General features: G+C 43.3%; 1 protein-coding gene across 1 annotated transcript in view; it reads left to right on the forward strand.

Moving 5' to 3' along the window:
* The first annotated feature begins 563 nt into the window (after positions 1-563).
* IPO9 (importin 9) overlaps positions 564-20,126 on the forward strand; it is a 58,425-nt gene continuing 38,862 nt past the window's right edge. The window contains exons 1-10 of the mRNA XM_083173228.1: positions 564-961; positions 1,170-1,231; positions 2,630-2,716; positions 2,798-2,999; positions 9,568-9,656; positions 10,470-10,556; positions 13,382-13,501; positions 14,721-14,821; positions 16,115-16,173; positions 19,453-19,601. Of these exons, the coding sequence (XP_083029354.1) occupies positions 814-961; positions 1,170-1,231; positions 2,630-2,716; positions 2,798-2,999; positions 9,568-9,656; positions 10,470-10,556; positions 13,382-13,501; positions 14,721-14,821; positions 16,115-16,173; positions 19,453-19,601 (1,104 nt within the window). The 5' untranslated portion in view covers positions 564-813. The remainder of the gene's footprint in view (positions 962-1,169; positions 1,232-2,629; positions 2,717-2,797; positions 3,000-9,567; positions 9,657-10,469; positions 10,557-13,381; positions 13,502-14,720; positions 14,822-16,114; positions 16,174-19,452; positions 19,602-20,126) is intronic.

Raw genomic sequence — 20,126 nt, forward strand, 5'->3', positions numbered from 1 at the left:
ACCCAACTACCCTCCTTCCCTAGCGGTGGGCTTCTGGCAGCAACCCACCATCAACTCTGCCCCCTATCTCATTCAATTAAGTTCCCTGCCTCCAAATAGATGAATCTGGTTATTATCACTACTAATATAGGTTTGGCTGGAGCTATCCTAGCAACCCCAATGCCATAATCCTTTTTCGCGAATTGGTTACCGTGATAATGACCATCGATCATTAATTGCCCATCTGCCCAGTTTTTTATCGTGTTAATTAATAGTATAGCCCTCATATCGGAATAACTTGCTCACAGCTAGCAACCAGATTATCTCATTTATCTAGCACAGCCTGTAACATGACTGTTAAAAACCAACGTGCTGGCATATGGCAATTCACGGTCTCACCCAGCCAGCCGGCTGTACGTCTCTCCCCCCAGAAACTCATTTATTTCATATAGCCCTTTAAATACCTACACTGACACTCCCGCCCGGGTGCTGCTGAGCAGGCCTGGTAACCCTCACAGTCACAGCGCCGTGTGCCCCCGGCACCCGCAACACGGAAGTGGTGGCCGCATCTGCACTGCTCTTGACACTGCGAAGAGGAAGCGCTAATTGTGGCGATGTACGGAGTTGGAGAGAGAAGTGAGCGTGCTGCTCGCCAGTGACCCTACCCTTGAACCTGCGTGTACCCGCCTCCTGCACCCGGCGTGATCCCGCCCTCTCTCTCCCTGCGTGCGGGGCTTGGCAGGCGGTGTTGGCGCGCTGGGCTAGTGGGCTGTGCGGCATTGAAGTCGTCCTGGCTGGTCCGTGGTCTGGCCGCTTCCTCCTCTCCCCGGCGTCATGGCGCAGAGTACTCCTGCCCCCTTGCCCACTGTCCAGGCCGGCCTGCGGGAGGCCCTGCTGGAGACGCTGAGCGGCATCCTGTCCCCGGGACACGAGGTGCGAGCTGCGGCGGAGGAGCAACTGAAAGTGCTGGAAGTGACGGAGGGTGAGTAGCCGACAGCTGCAGAGTGTTAGCGGGGAGGCGATGCGCCTGAACCCAGATGGATGGAGGTGAGAAGGGGGGTTGGATAGGATGCGGTGCGGGGATGGATGCTGCCTCCTGTAACTTCCGCACACACAATGTAACTGTGCTTTCCTCCTCTCGCTGTCCCCTGTCAGTAACCGCCCCCCCCTACTGTCTCCCCCTGTAACAGAGTTTGGGATACACCTGGCTGAGCTGACTGTTGATCCACAAGGTGCTCTGGCCATCAGGCAGGTAAGACACATTGTATATATTTCCTGCATCATGTCCTAGACTCAAAGATGGTACCCAGCAGGTTGCTGCCGGGTGTCACTTCACTACTTGCTGTTGGGTTTACTCTAGCATTGGTGAAATCTTGTCCTCAGTTTCTATAGAAAGCATATGACGGAATGGTTGTGTAGGCAGAATTATTTAATACTATGTTTATAACACTACAGTACCACATGCAGTCGGTATGCCTTTAGATGGATGGTCCAGTTACATGGAATTTTTCGAAGTGTTATTGGTGTAGAGACTTCATGTCTTTAATAACAGACTATGGATACTTTGATAAGCCCCATACAAACTAGATGAGATAGTAAAAGATAACACTCCCAAGAGCCCTTCTGAATGGGACTATGTAAAGACCGGACTAAATTCCGGACCGCCGGACAGGACTTCACAATCTGCAGTCCGGAGCTTGTAGGATCCGGTCCGGGGGTGTCCTGTCCGGGGGGTGTCTTGTCGGGGGGGGGGGTCCCTGTGATAGCTATCACTAGGGACATGGGGAAGGGGTGATTACAGCCTCCCTGTGTGGTCCGGACCGTCCGGTTTTAGCTACATGCCCGGACGATACAGGGAGGCTTTATTCGGTACTTCTGTACATTCACGGCGCCAGCATGGCGCCGCGCATCAGAGTCCCCTTGCGGGGCTCGCTTCGCTCGCCCACGCTGCGGGCTCGGTGGCTCACTACGCTCGCCACGCTAATTAAAATCAACTCCATGCCAACATGGATAGTGAAGGTATGAACTATCCATGTTGGCATGGCGTTAACTCCGTTTATTTAACTTAATTAGTGGCGAGAGTAACCCGGAAGTACGCGCGGCGCCATGCTGGCGCCGTGAAAGTAAAGAAGTACCCTTTATTCTCCCCCTGCTCCTCTCCCTGGTGACAGGTGTGACAGGCAGCCCCCCCGGACAGGACACCCCCGAACAGGACACCCCCCCGGACCGGAGGCCACAAGCTCCAAAATGCAGAGTTTGATGTCTGGTCCGGCGGTCCGGGGGTTTTGTCCTGGTCCGGTTTTCACCCATACCCCTTCTGAATGGTATCTTTTACCATCTCGTCTTGTGTGTAAATGCAATATCGATGGGTCCCCGCTGCCACCAATATTGGCGTTGGCTGGGATCTTTAAGTGTGTATGGGGCTTTAGTTTTCTAAGTTGACTTATTTTGTGCTGTGATGAATGATTTGTTTTGTCTTCAGAGAGCAGTAGGAGAGGCTTATGATAAATAATACAAATTTTGTATGATTTTTGTACCTGATATACAAAACAGACTAATGAATAGCAACATTGTATGATCTGTTGAAAGACTTGTGGGATTTGGCAGGGCAAATTCATTGTATACAAATTTACTATTTTTTATTTACCAGCTTGCATCAGTAGTATTGAAGCAGTATGTTGAAAATCACTGGTGTTCTCATTCAGAGAAGTTTAGATTACCTGAGACCACCGAAAGGGTGAGTAGTCCTTGGTTTCTGTGGTATTGTAGGTACGTTTGGGGAGAAGTACTCATACTGCCTAATTTTATCTTTGTTTAGGCCAAAGCTGCTATCCGCCTTCTACTTCCTCGAGGGCTTCGCGAGTCAATCAGCAAAGTGCGTTCCAGCGTAGCGTATGCAGTATCTGCCATTGCACACTGGGACTGGCCTGAAGCATGGCCGCAACTTTTCAATCTACTCATGGAGATGTTAGTAAGCGGGGAAGTCAGTGCTGTGCATGGTGCCATGAGAGTGCTCACAGGTACATATAGTTTTGGTGTGTGTGTGTGTGTGTGTGTGTGTATATATAATTCTGCATTCATAGGGCCAGATGCACTTAGCTTCAAAAGTGATAAAATGGAGAGTGATAAACAGCCAGTGAATCAGCTCCTACCTGACATGTCACAGACTGTGTTTGAAAAATATCAGGCAGGAACTGATAGGCTGGCTGTTTTTACACTCTATTTTATCACTTTTGAAGCTTAGTGCATCTGGCCCATAGACTAAATATCTTACAAAAGTGATCTCGTAGATGGAGCTGTTCACAGCAGATCTTGACGGTCTTTATGAACTCCTGCTGAGTTTGATATTGTTAAATGATGTGCTGTACCTTGTGTCTGAGTTACTTCTAACATAAAAACTTATATACAACAAAATATTGCCCCAGTCATTGACGGCTTCAAACATCGAGTTCATGTATGGCGGAAATGACCTCACTGTTATGTATTTAAAAGGGCTATACCACCTAAATACCGCTATCTTCTTCAACATTACTCTGTTTATATCCCCAAAAAGACTTTCATGATGACTCATAGCATTATTTCTTCCTTTATTTGGGGAGGGAGGGCACCTAGAGTGGCTTTGAGGTTCTGGTCAACGCTAAAATAGATGGAGTACTGGGTCTCCCAAACATTTGTATGTATTATTTTGCTGCATAACTGGTGCACTTATCAGATTTGCTCTTAGCTAAAAGGTGGTGTCCTGATCTACAATGGTCTACTTTAAATTCAGTATTTTTTATTAAAGTTTTACTAATTACAAAACCAAAGTACATGGGCGTATTGATATAAGCAATGCAAATGTGTATAAGGTATCAGACACTCGCAGAAGGATATACACAAAAAAACATACATAGAAGGTGAAGTTTTACGTCCATGTAAGGAGTAATATCTGTAGACTCCACATACAGGATAGTCAAAGAGCACAGACCCGAAGGCGCCATTCGGGCAGATATAGTGGAGATTAGAGCGCTAGATGTCCAAACACTACATTGAAAGGAGTATGACCTGTCAAATACTGACAGTACATAGGTATGAATATCTAAACATCACAGCAATATCAAACTAGGAGAGAGAGAATGAGAGCAATGCCCATCTAAGTACCAACAGAATAGAACCCCAAAGTAAACCTTATTGCTAACAAAATAAATCCCGACAGGACCCAAAAACAAACCTCCCCATAACCCCCCACCCTGTATTATCTAACCCTAATCTAGGTATACCTGGATCCTGAAAAACTCTCCCCACCCAGCGAACTAAACCCCAATCCCCAAACCAAATAAAGGATGATGCACGGATAACTGGCTTGGGCATATAAAAAGACCGGATATTGTATCAAAATTATGGCCAGACCTCTTGGTTAAGTGATGCAGTAGAATTGATACATTCCATCCAGGATATATAGTAGTGATCCCAATTATCACAATCCCAGCTCTGATAGAACAACAGGATAACATCTACTAAGTAGGGGTTAATTTACACCAAGGCAGTACATCAACATCGTTCTGAAAAGAAGAATCAGCAAACATAGCAGTATACATGACATCCAAAACCTCAAATCAGAGAAAAATATCTCTCTAGTCCGGCCAGTCTTTAGAAGCGGCTGATAAATTTTTTTTAGCACCCTGTAGACCCCAAAACGCACATATGCAACCTGAGAGTACGGGTGGTAATAGTCTCAAATTTGCCCTATTTATCCAAGGATAAACACAAATATAATGGCAAAATAAACAATCATATATTAAGCGTCGTCGCTTCAAGTCCAGTCGTACAGCCACATCTTCGATTTTGTGGTAGTCCTCCAAAACAGGAGATAATACGGTGTCAGCAGAATCCCGTGTCAGCAGTATATAGGACTTCTCTTCTTTAACAAGGGTACCCAAAGGTTGAGCTGGTGACAAAGGCGTGGAGGCCACAGCAACAGGATTTAAAGGCACAATCACCAGAACGTCAAATTGAGCAAGAAGTCTCTGACTGGAGGCATTTATGGCATGAAGGATTTGTTGCACGTATCCTGACATCATAACTGGCGAAGTGGCACTCAGTACTGGATAGAATGGCGGTGGCTAGCACACCACCAGAGCCTTCCACGGGTCTGTTAAGGACAGCACCCACCAACTTCCAGCGCCGCAGAGGAAATCACTCGGAGAGTAGAGCTTGTGAACGCCACCAGAGTCCTCTGCCTTGCGTGCTCTGGATAGGGCAGGGTTCCTACTGAGCTCAGCTCATTCAGGAGCAAGTCAACATAGGAGCTGCAGTCCAGGGGACTGACAGGCAAGATGGCGCCAGCCTCTCCGTGCGGCCCAAGCAGCGTGACACCAAAGAGACCACTCCCGCCGCTAAATCCCTGGAAAGCCACCAGATGCGCCCCCCCCTTCACGCCAAGTCACCCGGCAGGAGACACCAACGTTGGATATTGGGGCAGCACGTCAGAAACAGCTGTGTTCTAAGCACATGTAATAACTCAGCAGGATTGTACAATTCTATGAAAGTGCAGGAGGATGCCTCTGACAATGGAGGAAAGTCACAATATATATCCTAATGGCTGCAGGGCATGCAAAAATAACAGGATGCAGTCTATGGGTCACCAGTTGGCAGGGTGTAAGCTGAAGAACATTAATATCCTTTAGAAGATACAGCAGACCTGTCACAGTAACATGCAGTATATTAGAATGCAGCACTCCAGGAGCTTCTCTCGTGCTCTGTGCGCCTGTAATGACAGCAGGTGCTGCCACTGTTACACACACCCCCCCCCCCCCAACTCAGATGCAGGACACAGAAGCTGCCCTCCCCCTGGGTTAGGATCCCAATCACTGTAGTGGGCACCAGACGGTCGAGGTATTTCAGACCCGGCAGTGTGTCCAGCATGTCCCCTCCGTCGCAGCCTCCAAGCAAAGCCGCTAACGGAGGAAGGGAATATCCAAGATGGCGCTCACAGAGGCAGAGCAGGATACAGACACCGGTGCCACTCCCCTCCGTCTAGACCCGCAGCCGCTGCAGAGGGCTCCAGGCGGGTCAGAAAAATACTGGTTTCACCTCAGTGGTTCAATTATACAAGGGGAACTTTCAGCAGTTGTGGAATATGAGATCCTTAATAGCTTCTTTTTTTTAGGTAATGACAACTTTGTAATGCTGTGCAGGCTCAGTTTGGGGTATTTCCTCCTATGTCCAATTTATCAATTAAAATATTGGTTGCCAATTTGGGTACAAGAAGGTTTATTTCAATCCTATACTGTGCTCTTAAATCAAATGTCAACCAGAACCTTTTTTAATTCCATGCAATCTGCTTGGGAGGGTGATGTGGGTGCCCTTGATAAAGAACAATGGATTCAGATTCTAGGCTTTGTTAAGTATAGCAAGTAAATGTGACCCCAAAGTCACACGAGCGCAAGTAGGATATATGACAAGTCAATTATTACCACTGTGCACTGCTACTGCCTCGTAATGAGGGTGTGTACACCTCTAACTTGAAAAATGGAGATTAAGTACTAGTGACTAGTCACCAGTACTATAGAAGGCGCAGCTGCACTCAGTGTGATAATTAGAATAATTACAACGTTTTTCAACCAGATTATTAATTTATTTAAAAAACACTCAATAAAAATGATACATAATTAACAGTTGTTAGAAGTGCACAATACAAGATGCAACATAAATATAGGCTGGCAATATTTTTTATATTCCAAACCGAAACTTACATTAAATGTTTGACAGGTGTACGTATAAAAAAAAATCTTTCAGTTTTCATTCGTTGGGGGTCAAGTGAATAACCACCAGGGGATCAATAAGCTGTAGTAAATTACTGGCTATTTCAATAATCGCTTAAGTATTATTCCATATGATTTATTTATTTATATATATATATAATCTCTATCTATATCTATCATATTCTATCCAATGCCCACAGGGGATGGCTGTGGTGTATTGCCTGGGTGCTCGCACAGGGGTCACAACATACTCCAATGTATAGCAGCAAAAGAGCGTCCACTCCAGGCACTCATTTGACTTTTAACCAATAGTGGTAGACTATTCCCATAGTTGATATGCATGCAGTTTTAGCCTACTTTTAAGCTTTGTATGCACTATACAATATTATCAATATCAGAGCTCCTAGACTAGTGATATAGGGCATACACATTGAACAATTTCGTTATCGTTTAGTGACATCACCTGGCCTCCCTGCTGAACATTCGTTAACAAAATAGGCAGATTTGACTGCATGTTCAAAAGACAGGAGTTGGTTAACATCCTGTGGGTGCAGGCATTATTAATGATAGTTTGTACATCGTAGATGATATGCACTACAATATCGTTAATGTTCTTGTAGATATCGTTTAAAAATATTGTATAGTTTGTGTTGCAACATTTTAGTTGTTAACCAAACTTTGGCAGTTGGTTGTTATTAGCAGCCGACATTTAGTTGGTCTTGAGGCGTTGCAACTTAGTTGTAAATGGCCGACTTAATAAATCAGACAGTATAACCAGGGGAGGCTCCTGGGGGGTGGCTGCAGCGTAGTTCAAAATTTAAATTGTGGAGCCACACCAACTGCCATTCCAAACTGACTCACTGGCAATTTGTGTTTCTCCCCTTTTTGAAATTTTAACTGTTTATACCTTTTAAAGCCCTGTGTTTACATGCAAATGTAGATGCTCCTATCCACAGTATGTATTAAGTTAGGTTAATGGATATTAAGGGGGGTATTCAAACACTGTCGTGCTCCCGCAGCCATCTCCCGACGGGGCAGATGGCTGCGGGGCCCTATTCAATGCTGTCTTCCCCGACAGCATTGAACAGGGTTTCTCCGCAGAACGAGCCCGACATCACAAGCTGTCGGGCTCGTTCTGCTGAGAGAAGCCAGAAATAGGCGAGCTCCTGGCCGGAGCTTGTCTATTTCCGCCCTCAACTCGCGGCCACGCCCCTTTCTCGCTGCTCGGTGGCCGGGACATTGAATCCCGACCGCCGAGCTCCAGTTGAGCAAAACGAGAACGGGACAGGGGCACGTCTATCGAGCTTGCTCGACAGCCGTACCCCTGACATTGAATACCCCCCTTAATCATTTCCCATAGCTGGCATTTAAATAACTTGGCATGTAGTCAAGATGCCAATGGTCTCAATACCAACAGAGGCATTCTTCCAGTGTTAGGTTGTGAATGAGATCTGGTTAGGCTGCGGGAGGGGAAAGTTATATTTCAATTCCTTAATAGCTGGTACACACACAAAATCCCCATAGTGTGTATGTTAGGTCTGCTTAATATCAGCTTCTAAGATCTTCAGATGAGACCACCTACATCTACCCTCAATATGCCATGCAGTGTGAGATGCCTGATGTGAGTGAGCCAACAGGTCCCTTGCAAATGTATTAGCGGCGGGCATCTGTTTTTTTTTGTTTTTTTTTATTATTATTGCAAGAAGAGTCCCAGTAAAGCTATATCCTGTCATTAAACATGGAGTCATGTATGCTTTAATGAGTTAGGGTGATATCCAATTAGCTGCTGTACATTCCCGCAGCTAATTGATTCCACAGGGCTATTAAATTAGGCTCGATAAGCCGGAATTTATTGTGGATTATACTTATACTGCTCATCTTTCTCCTATGTTAGGAGCGGATTTGCTGCTACTATTGGGGAGTGTAAAGGGAGCAGCAATTGGCACTTCATGTCATTTTCTTCCCCGCTATTGCCTTCCATTTGTAAAATAGGCATTAAATATGTGTACAGGTTGCGTATGTATACTTCCTGTCCTTTCTGATAAGACTGGGGAGGCTGGTAATGGGAATCTGACAGCATTCTGTCATCCATTCAGTGTTCGCAGAACTCTCTCCTTTTATAGGAAAACTCCACCTAGGGTAGTATTAATTTTCCTGTTCAAGTAAAGGGGTGTACAAACACTTTGATTTTGGCAGGTTTTCCATTCGATTTTGCTTATAGAAGCAAAATCGAATCAAATGGTTTTTAAGATGCTCTCGATCTGCATTCGATCCGATGTGCGCTCCCGTTTTTCTCTGTCGAAAAGAAAAATAGAAAGTGCCGGCTAGGAACAATCGAATTCGCTCCAGTAAAACAAATGTGTACACTGTACCTTGAATGTGAAAGCAAAGGCCGAATCAAAAGGAGGTTGAATAGGGGAAATCAAAAGCATATTGAAAGTAAATAGACACACCTTATGGCAGTTCGTCCTGTCCAACAGTGTAACTTTGTAAATAAAATAATATGGATGTGTATCTATAAAAAAAAATTAATGTATATTTTTAAATATATATTTATATTCTTAATTGGCAGCAGTGACTCCTTGGCCTACTTAGAGGCCTTCCGTTTCAGGAATTAATCTGCTTGCATCTGTACTGGAAAAGTAATAGAAGTCCTTTGTAATGGGTTTCCCTCTAGTAAATCCCAAAATGAATGGGGTCTCCTCTTTTTTTTTTCCACAGTTGGAATCAAACAAACCATGAGTCCTAGATCTCGCGTCATAAGACTTTTTTACAGTGCTAATTATTTTGTTCAAAGTCATTACTAGGGTGCATTTTTATTAAAACTCCTAACCCTTTTTTACAGAATTTACCAGGGAGGTGACAGACACACAGATGCCCTTGGTTGCTCCTGTCATTCTGCCAGAGATGTACAAAATCTTCACCATGAGTAGTGTATGTGGGTTTTTTCTTTCTGGATTTATACATATATATTTATACTTGTTTTTGTACTTTGGTGTTTTGAATCAAGCAGTGTGCAGAAAAAAAAATATGTATAATGTTTGTCCGTTCACTTTAAAAAGTTGTGGTCACCTGATCATGGTTTAAAAAAACAAAAACTTTTATTTTGGAATAAATGGTAGTTTTCTTAAATTAAATTTATTAAAGGCTGTGGAGATCTTTTAGAAACCTAAGCTATTTTAGACATTTTAAAGCTCCCCTAAAACTTAGTATTGTGCCTAGCAGTGTGCAAACAATATGAACATTTATTTTTGGAATGGTTAGTTGCTGTGGCCATCTACTCCTGGGACAATTGTTGAGCATACCTTTTAGTTACCTGGGAGCTGATTATTTCATTCCTTGAGCACAAAAAAGTAAAACCAGATGCTCAATGTGAGCATTATGCAATATCCAACTTATGGTTGCTTTTACAATCTGGCTACATCATTCTAATGCCACCAATAGTTTTCGTCCTGATGGAATCCCTGTGTGAGGACAGCTATTACCATATCCTTTCTAATAGTGCTCTAATGAGATTACAAAGCGAAACTTCTCTTAACTAATAAATAGTCAGCCTCCCAGCACAATGAGACCCTCACTGGCACATTTTGTATTATGCATAGCTTTAGAGAGCGGCTTATATGACACTGGTTTTAAAACACCAGAGCAGTAAGCGTAGCATGTGCTTGTATGTGTGATATATAGTTTTACACACATTGGTCGAATTGAATTATAGTTTACATTTTTATGTCGTCTCCATGTTTGCAGGTTTACAGTATTCGTACCCGCTCCCGGGCTGTGGAGATTTTTACGACATGTGCGCATATGGTTTGTAATATGGATATGCTGGAAAAGGTTAGTTGGTTTTCTTATGTCTATCTCCCCTTTTAGAAAGACTATTTTAAATTTTTCTGCAGTTTCAGTACAAAAATAAGATCAGACACAAATTCTTCCAGGGCAATGTTGCCTAAATGGAGTCCTATGACCAGTGTGTTAATGGCTTTATCTCTTATTCCTTCCCTTTTTCTCAGTGAGCTTCCTAATGTTGCCTCTTGTCTCCTTTTTCTTTTCACTATAGCAATTGAGCCACTGACATATATACTCCATGCACCCCCAGATGTGAGTGGGCTTTGTCTCAGCAATAGCAAAGACAAGGTGGCTTTATATACTGAGAAACTATTGCAGTTTCTTGCTGACTCACTCATCTGACTACAGCGTTAAAAGTACTATATTGCATCAGCCATTGGGCCAGATGCACTGAGCTTCAAAAGATGATAAAATGGAGTGTGATAAATAGCCAGCCAATCAGCTGCCCAGTGCCCTCGTCACCAAGCAATTTCCATTGAAATGCCCAGCGTTCCCATGAATGTGACTATCAGCCGCCGCTCCACCCCCCCCCCCCCCCCCCCAGCCACAATGCTGGATGAGTGCACTTCTCCACACAACCAGAAGGACATTCTGTTTGCTTTTGCCGCGCACACCCTGTGTCGCAAGCACCTTCCCTGTTGTCACACACACCTTGCGAACTAAGGGGTCCGAACAAATGGACCAGAATAACCCCCATAGTCAAACTGGCTAGTCTACCTCAGCCATACATTTGAGTCCCAAGTTTATGGTTGTATTGAGATTGGGCCATTTTGGTTACCATTGATTACAGATTTTCTACACCATCAATACCTGGTATATATCTTAGTGTAAGATATTGTTACTACTGGGATTTTTATTCCATGGCTGTTTTTAATGTAATATGCATAGTTACTTTTTCTGTTATTTTTGTCTTTTCTTTATGTATGGCAAAATCTCTATTTTTTCACTTTTTTTTTTAATTATAAGTTTTATTTATACACAGGATTGAAATCCTAAAAAGAAAGGGGAGTATAGCAAGTTTACCACTATATAGACATACTGTATGCAGAATAAAGAAAATTATTCATAACTGTTACATTAAACACATTCTCAAACCTGGAACATTATAAATAATTCCATATTATGAAACAATCCTCTTAATTTTATCATTATCAATCATGATATATCAATAGGGAAGGTGAAGGGAAAATTAATAATTAAGATTGGTAGACAACCTATGGACATAATTATAAAGTATAAAACTAACTTTATATTGTATTGAGGAGTTTTCTTTGAAAAAATTAATACCATGGGCCCAAATCAATCATAATTTAGGGACATTGTTATGAAGTAGGGCTGTAAGGTATTCCATAGAGGCCAAATACCACATTTTATTGGTTAAGGCAGGGATTCCCAATCTTTTTCTAATCACGGCACCCTAGAGGATCAGAATTTTTCCGCGGCACCCCTAGGCCCCCCAAAATATATATCAAATTAAGTAGATTGTGTTTATATACGCTTCTTAGGTTCAGATATGTGGTAAAGGGCAGGATTTGGTTCTGATTGTACAGATTTTATGATTGGCAGGCACCAGCACTGGTTTTGTCCAGAAATAATTGGTCGCAAATCATTTGAATTGGTCCTGGACGACCAACCCGAGGCACCTCTGCAAGTGTCCCGAGGCACCACAGGGAGCCTAGGCACACAGTTTGGGAACCACTAGGTTAAGGCCCTCAGATGTATGGCAAAATCATTGAATTGGTTCAGTTTGATAGATTGTCAATGTCTAGGTCGATAGTCAATAGGTCAACATTGACAGAAGGTTGAAATGCTAATGGATGACACATTTTTCATATTTTTTTTATTTTAACCAACCTTCCTTTAGAATCCAAGTGGACTTAGAGACACCGTACCCAAAGCATGCCGACAGATGCCAAAAACATGAATAAATTATCTACCATTTCCATGTCAACCTTTTTCGACCTTTTTCATGTGTCAACTTATTGCCTGACTACCAATAGTGGTAGACCTGGGCACTGTGGTTCCCATCTACTAAAACTTGGTTAAGGTCATTGCCCACAACCAAAGCACCATTTTTATTGACAGAAGTGCTGTAAAGCTATCAATTAACTATTTTCAGAACGGATATGTGCGATTGTCCTTAAAAAAAAAAAAAAAAAAAAAAAATTTAGGCAAAGCTGTGTTTTTTTTTGCTTCTCATGAAAAGACAAAAGCTCCTCAAAAGTGGGATTTATCGTTAAAGGGTTCTCAGTGTAACAGTTGGATCCAAAGGGTGGATTTTGCAAATATAACCCTTTGGGGTTTAATAGATTAGCAAGCACATCTAATGCAGTTTCATTCTTCAGCAGCCTGTTGTACGGAGTCCTCTGTCCACACGCTGGCCCCCGCAGGGACACTACAAACCTGATACTGGGTTTATTCTTAGTACGGTGAATAGCTTTTTGAGTTGGTTTACCATACTACTGATGTCTACAGATCACACAGTGTTGGAATGAAGAAGGCTGCCTTAAATGTAAATACTTGGTATGTTTTACTAAAGATATCAGCTTGATCTCTAAGCTGTGGAAGTTTTCCAGCTCCGGTCATGAACTTAAGTATTTGTGTAATGAAGTCTGAAAGATTGGTTCAGGTTCCCTTAGCAGGCTCCAAGGTTGTATGAATCCAATGTGGAATACTGGAATACTTACAGGGTTTGAAGGGGGAAAAATCTCACACCAGTGATGTCAAATGTTAACTGATGTCAAATTCTGTTTATGTAATGTTGATTTTAACAGATTTGATTACTGTTATTTAACAAATGTATCTAATCCCAGGGAGTGGCACATGCTCTCATCTTTCCTGTGGTCCAGCAGTTCACAGAGGCATTTATCCAAGCTCTGCAAATGCCAGACGGCCCCACCTCTGACAGTGGCTTGAAGATGGAAGTGTTGAAGGTATAAGGTTTTACTTTTTTTTTTTTTTAAATGGCATTTTTACTGGCCACTTGCAGTGTATGCTGTGAAAAGCACATACTTGGCCCACAATTCTTTCATACAGCCGAGTTCTGAAACCTATTTTTGATGTGCTACAGACGAGATGGGTAGTGGGTAACGGCATCTTGATCACAAGGATGCAGGCAGGAATGGTTAGGTTAAGGCACTAGCAGGGCATTTGGGATTAGGCTTTGATGGTATGGGGGTGGGGAGTTTAGGGTTAATAAAATGTATAATAAAAGTTAGCCACTAGCGGAGAAAGTTAGGGTTGGGCTGTGGTGGGGGTAGGGCAGGTGGAAGGTAAGTATACTTACTGGCATCTATCGAGACTCCCTGCAAAACTCAAAACTTTAGTAAATTTGCCCCTTTGTATTAATGGTATAGGGCCTTTCAGGGGGTATGAATTATAGGGTTGACAAGATTTAGATTGACCACTAATGATCGACACCGGAAAAAGGCTGACAATCAAAAAATCGTTATTGAGTTTTTTTGGTTGGAACACCATATAAGTGTACCACGTGCCCTCGCATGGCTCGCTTTTCACACCATGTTTCGAGCATGGTGCCTGGAGCACTATATTATTCATTCTTTATGCGCACTCGAATCGTGAAGTATGAGTATGTTGCTTTTTGGGGGGGGGGGGGTTGAAAAACTGTCAACCTTTTTCTTGTCTTAATATTGCTTGTGTTGACCTAAGCATGTCCACCTTATCCAGGGGCCAGCCTATGGTGTTTCGACCATTTGTGGTCAATGTAATGCTAGAAACTGTCAACCAAGCGACTAAATACCCTTTCAGGAACCATTGAAAATATCCTATAGTACCCTTTTTACAATTTTGTACTTGCTTTGGGACTTCACCCAGAAGATGTGGTGGGTTATTTATGTTCCATATACTTTAAAACTGTGAAATATGTTCGTTACTAGATCAAACAGATGTCATACTTTTATGAAAGTCTATTTGCGCTCTTATCTATGCCACGGTCAATTGAAAATGTAAACTTCGAGTGCACTTGTTATTCATTATGCAGCACTCCACTTAACAGAATATACAGAAAGCACATACCTTTCTAAATGGTTTCATAGGCTATCTAATTTGAATGAAATGCTCTTTGCATCTAGTATTCTAGTATTCTTCTTACGATGTCTGGAGGATAACATGCTGATTTTCTTTGTGTCTCAGGCAGTTACTGCACTAGTGAAGAATTTTCCTAAGCACATGGTGTCCTCTATGCAGCAGATTCTGCCAATCGTTTGGAATACACTGACTGAGAGTGCTGCTTTATATCCTATGCAGTGGCGTAACTCCCGGAGGCAACGGAGACTCTTGCCGCCGGGCGTTAGCCATCAGGGGGGGCATAGGGAGCGGGCACTAGCAACAAACCCCGGCCACAGAAAGAAACCCCGGCCACCGCCGCGGCTCTCAAAAGGTCTCCTGCAGCTGCCACACTGTGGATCGGATCTCTATTAATGATCCGATCCGTGCCGCTGATCTCCTTACTGCCGGGCAGTGGACACACTGACAGCTCACGTCAGTCAGGTGCCTGTGCTGCAGAGCTAGTCTGGACAGCTAAGCAATGGCTCAGCTGTCCAATCAGAGCCGGCCCTAGGCATAGGCAGCCAGCATCTGATTATGTCAGCAGCACCAGTATGGGCGGCTCTGCTCCTGCACTTCTGAGCTGAGCCGCCCGTCCATCTGTCCGCACACCCACCTGCACGCCTGTCCGTCACTCTGTCTGTCCGTCCGCTAGCCCGCTTGCCTGGTAGCGGGTTCTAGTTAAAGATACGGTTGGTGCCGTGGCTGCCGCTGGGGCTGTAGGACAGAGTCTGCCCCTAAGAAAAATGGACGCTGGTTGAAGGGGGAGGGCTGCTGCGCGTGCCCAGAAGCAGCTCCTCCTCCCTCAGTCCTTTGCGGTGTAGTTTTGACTCCAGGGGGGCAGCGTGAGTCAAAACACTGTGACTGAGAAATTACAAAAGTACAGTGGTGGACCGAGACCAAGCCCAGCGCTAGCACTGGATGTGTGTGTACTGTGGATATATATATATATATATATATATATATATATATATATATATATATATATATATATTATACTATACCTGTGTGAGAGAGATATGTATACACACATGTATATATGTCTATCTATTAAAAAAAAAAGTATTATGCGGTGTGCGTGTGGAGTGGGGAGGGGGCACCACTAGATATACCGCCTCCGGGCACCTTGAAGGAACTTACGCCACTGATCCTATGTTTCTTTCCAAACATTGGTTCTTACATAAGTCACACGACCCGCTCTGATGGCCAGAAATAATTGGCAAGCCAATGGAGAATAATGGAAATATAACCTGTTAAAACTGCCCGAATTGTCGTTGAATCTGGATTTTGTATTTTGTTTAAATATTCCCAATTCCCTGACCTGGTCACTGGGGGAAAGGGCATTGCCTCAGAATATCTATATTGTATGGTGACCTTCACATATGGATTCCATTGTTTATTTTTCTTATAATTGTTTAATTTTGATATTTAATTTATTTATTTTTTTGCCAAGTTTGGTTACTTTTCCTTAATGCTTGCACTTATGTCAGGACCGAGGTAAATGATACAGAAGATATTGAGGATCCTGTGGATTCCGATGGTGAGTTTTGATTTCTTATATGTAAGGTATCTTCTTATCTAGAAATGTATACTTGTAACGTGTCTGTGCTGATATAGTTTTTTTTATTTTAAGTCCACAAATACTTTGAATTGTGTTTGTATTTTCTTAATTTTGTATTTGTTACTATTTTGCAGTGACCAGAGTTTTCTCACGGCACCCCTAGGGCAAAAGTTTTGCATTGATAAAATCAGAGAGGTACTTGTGTACTTTCACAGCGCCAGCATGGTGCCATGCGTCTGTGTCCCCTTGCGGGGCTCGCTGCGTTCGCCCACGCTACAGGCTCGGTGGCTCGCCACGCTATCTAAAATCAACTCCATGCCAACATGTATTGTGGGGGTACGAACTATGGCATGGAGTTTACAGCCCTGCAGCTGGACAAAGACGCACAGTGCCATGCTGGCGCTGTGAAACTACACAAGTACCATCAGAAAAAAAATATAAAATTAAGTAAATTGTTTCTATCTCATCCTCCGTGTCGGTTATGTGGTGATGGACAGAATTCACTTCTGTTTGTCCGTATTTTGCCTATTACAGATGGAGCAGGCTCCATCTTTACAGGGGCTGGCGATTCTATCGCCAGCGGCCGCCTCGCGCGGGCCCTGTGGCTACGGATCTGGCTCCGGTTGCCCCCCGCTGTCCCCCCTATCCCTGCCTGTCTCCCTGAAGAGGAGGTGGGCAGGATGCCGCCGCGCCATCCTGAAACTGGGGCGCACGTGCGTGTGAGACGGAGCTCCTCTGCGCTGGCGATCCCCGGCCAAGGTTCAGAGGCGCTCCATCTGTACATTGGTCATGAATAATTTTTCTATGGACATGGACCACCAATCCAGGGCACCCCTGCAAGTCCCTTAAGGTACCCCAAGGTGTCACGGCACAGAGTTTGGGAACCACTGCACTAGGGCGATGTACATGCTATTTGGTTACTTTTTATGGCTTTCAGGTCTGATGCAGTGCATGTTCCCATGCATGTTGCATCCAAAACCGAGGATCGCATGGGCTGGAGGAGAAATGTTGCATCACAGCCAGGCAGGTTTGGCTGGGAACACATGCAAAAAGGACTGCATACAGTGTATCGTATCTGATGCTGCCACCTGGGAGGTTCCCAGGTGGCTAAATGGGGATTGCGGTGACTTCTTCCCTTGGAGAAGTCTCTCATTTATGGCCAGCTTTAGAGGTTTTAAAAGTGCATTAACTAAATACAGTTTTGTGCAAAAGTCCCTTAAACTGGGTATACACCTAAAGGTTTATCTGTCCAATCTGATTGGTTGGAACAAAAAGCTGTAATGTATGGGAGCAAATGGAAAATCAACCACTTGCTGCTGAACACTGGAAAGCAGGCAATAATAACCCTTCAGACAAATTGGTTCAATCAATGAGATTTATCTGAATAACTGGTTGTTTGTTTTTTTCTAAATTTAATCCCATACATTCCAGATTTTTGTTCCAGATATATATATTTTAGTTTGTACCCAGCTTTACAGATTTTACTATAGTGTTTAAGATTTGTAAATATACTTTTATCAAGACCACATGATAAACACAAAATACAGTTTTAAATGATGATTACATTTATTGAGGGGGAAAAAGTGATTTAACACCTATGTCACCCATGTGAAAAATGAATTGCCTCTTAAGCTTAAATGGTTTTGCCACCTTTAGCAGTAACATCCTGTTACTAAAGCTGAAGGAATACTGATGCACACCTCTGCAGAATTTCTTTTAATTCAGCTACTTTGTAGAGTTTGGAAGCATGAACTGCCTCTTTAAGATTCTGCCACAGCATCTCTATTGGATTTATGCCAGAACTTAAATTAGGCCACTCCCAAAACCTTAATGTCTGCTGCATAACCCAAGTGCACGTAAGCTTTTAATCAGACTAATTTACTGTACAGTTTCCCTCTGAATTTTCTTGTCCGATGCAGAATTTATTCCTTTTAATCATGGCATGTCACCCAGGTCCATGAAACCGCAATGTATCCGCCACACCATCATACTACATTCAACATGGTGGTAGTAGTGTGATGGTGTGGCGGATACAATGCGGTGACATGCCATGATTAAAAGGAATAAATTCTGCATCATACACGAATATTCAGAGGGAAACTGTATGATAGTCATATTGTAGAATGTTGTGTTGGTTTAAGTCAGATGTAATGACACATGTTTTCCAAAAATGTACAATTGTGACTCGCCAGCCCACAAAACATTAGCCTAAAAGGCTTGGGGGCTTTCAATTTGTACCATTTTTTTTTTTTGTCCATGGTGGAATCATGATTTGCAGACTTGCAAAGGTGGGCGGTTGATTGTAGGGAGCAGAGCCACTGACATTACCTTCCAAGCCTAGTGGCTTTTTGAAGGTCGTCCTCTAGTGGATGTCATTAGGTGTTTATTTCCGCGTTCACATCAGATGTGACTGTTTAAAGGAAATAGCTCAGCTTGCCATGGCTGCTTCTGATATGACCCTACTCGCACAGGTTACGAATACCCATTTTAGACATATGCCGGGTAGTTTTGACTGCTGGGTCATTTTCCCGGGTGAAGCTTGCACCCTTTGACACTTACCGCAGCAGATTACCAGGTGAAGCAGTTCTACCTGGTAATTTGCTGAAAAATCCAGGTTTTTCTTATGTCTGAAAGGGTCAACCCGGGTCATAAATCCCATGTCCTCAACCTAGGTGAAAAGAAGGGTCGGATGCCCAGGTTTTAACACCCGAGTTGACCCTTTCAGACATACTAAAATCCTGGGTTGATGCGCGTTCATCTGCAAAAACCTGGGATTTTGGAGTATGTCTAAAAGGGGTATTATAAATGCTTAGTGTTTTTTGTTTTGTTTTTAATTTTATTTTTATCAAATCTTGCTGCCGTTTTTCTGTTTATAATATACTGTATACAACAAGCTTTCCTTTTGCTTTTCAATGCATTTTTATCTAGAAGTTATTTTTAATTGACTTAACTTTCTGACATTCGTCTGTATGGACATTTGCAATCTCAGAGCAGATAAAGAGAAGTAGTCAGAAAGCCGTTTGGCTTGAGAACCTAAGACGTTGGGGGAAATTTAATAAGATGTGTATTCTACTTCACATGTGATGTTGCTATGGGCATCCAATCAGATCATGTCGATCTCCTAGAGGTTGCTAAATAAATACAAAGTAGATTCTGATTGGTTTCCCATAGCAACACCACATGTGAAGTAGAATACACCTCTTAGTAAATTTCCCCGTTATGTATTTTCTAATCCTATCACTTTTTCTCACTTAACAGGTGAAGTTTTAGGTTTTGAGAACTTGGTATTTAGTATATTTGAATTTGTGCACACCTTATTGGAGAACAAATTTAAAGGGACTGTGAAAAAAGCTCTGCCCGAGCTGATCTACTACATTATTCTCTACATGCAAATCACAGAGGAGCAGGTAAGGGCTCAACAGAAGGGAACTATTGGGCTAAACGTTAGTTTCACATCAGTCAAAGTATATAGGGCAGTGTTCATTGCTGCTGGCGAGCTGTGTCAGCGGGCAGTGCTGCATGCTCCCTGTCACAGCTTGCAGGGTCAGTATTCAATTGACCCTCTGCATATGCCGATTCCCCCTCATTTTGAAGTGAGGGAGATTCGGCATGTGCGGCAGCTAAAACAGCGTCGCAGCTAAATGTAGTGGGCTCCCTGCATTAGCTGCGAGCCTCGCTTTTTGGGGGAATCCTCGCCATCCTCTGACAGCAAGGATTCCCCAGGAACGTTGAATAGGGTGAGTGGCTGACAAAGGGGTTAAATGGCAAGGATCGCTAGTTTTCAGTGATCCCCGCAGTTTAACCCCCCTCGCCGGCCGCATTGAATACACCCCATATAGATCTCTATGCATAGCTAGATATAGGTGTGTTTATTGCATGATGACAATACAACTCCTGTATTGAAACGTTGCTATTAAACTGACTTATCTCTT

Source organism: Crinia signifera, chromosome 2 (assembly GCF_055691185.1).
Source record: "Crinia signifera chromosome 2, ASM5569118v1, whole genome shotgun sequence".
In the NCBI taxonomy this organism is placed as follows: domain Eukaryota; kingdom Metazoa; phylum Chordata; class Amphibia; order Anura; family Myobatrachidae; genus Crinia; species Crinia signifera.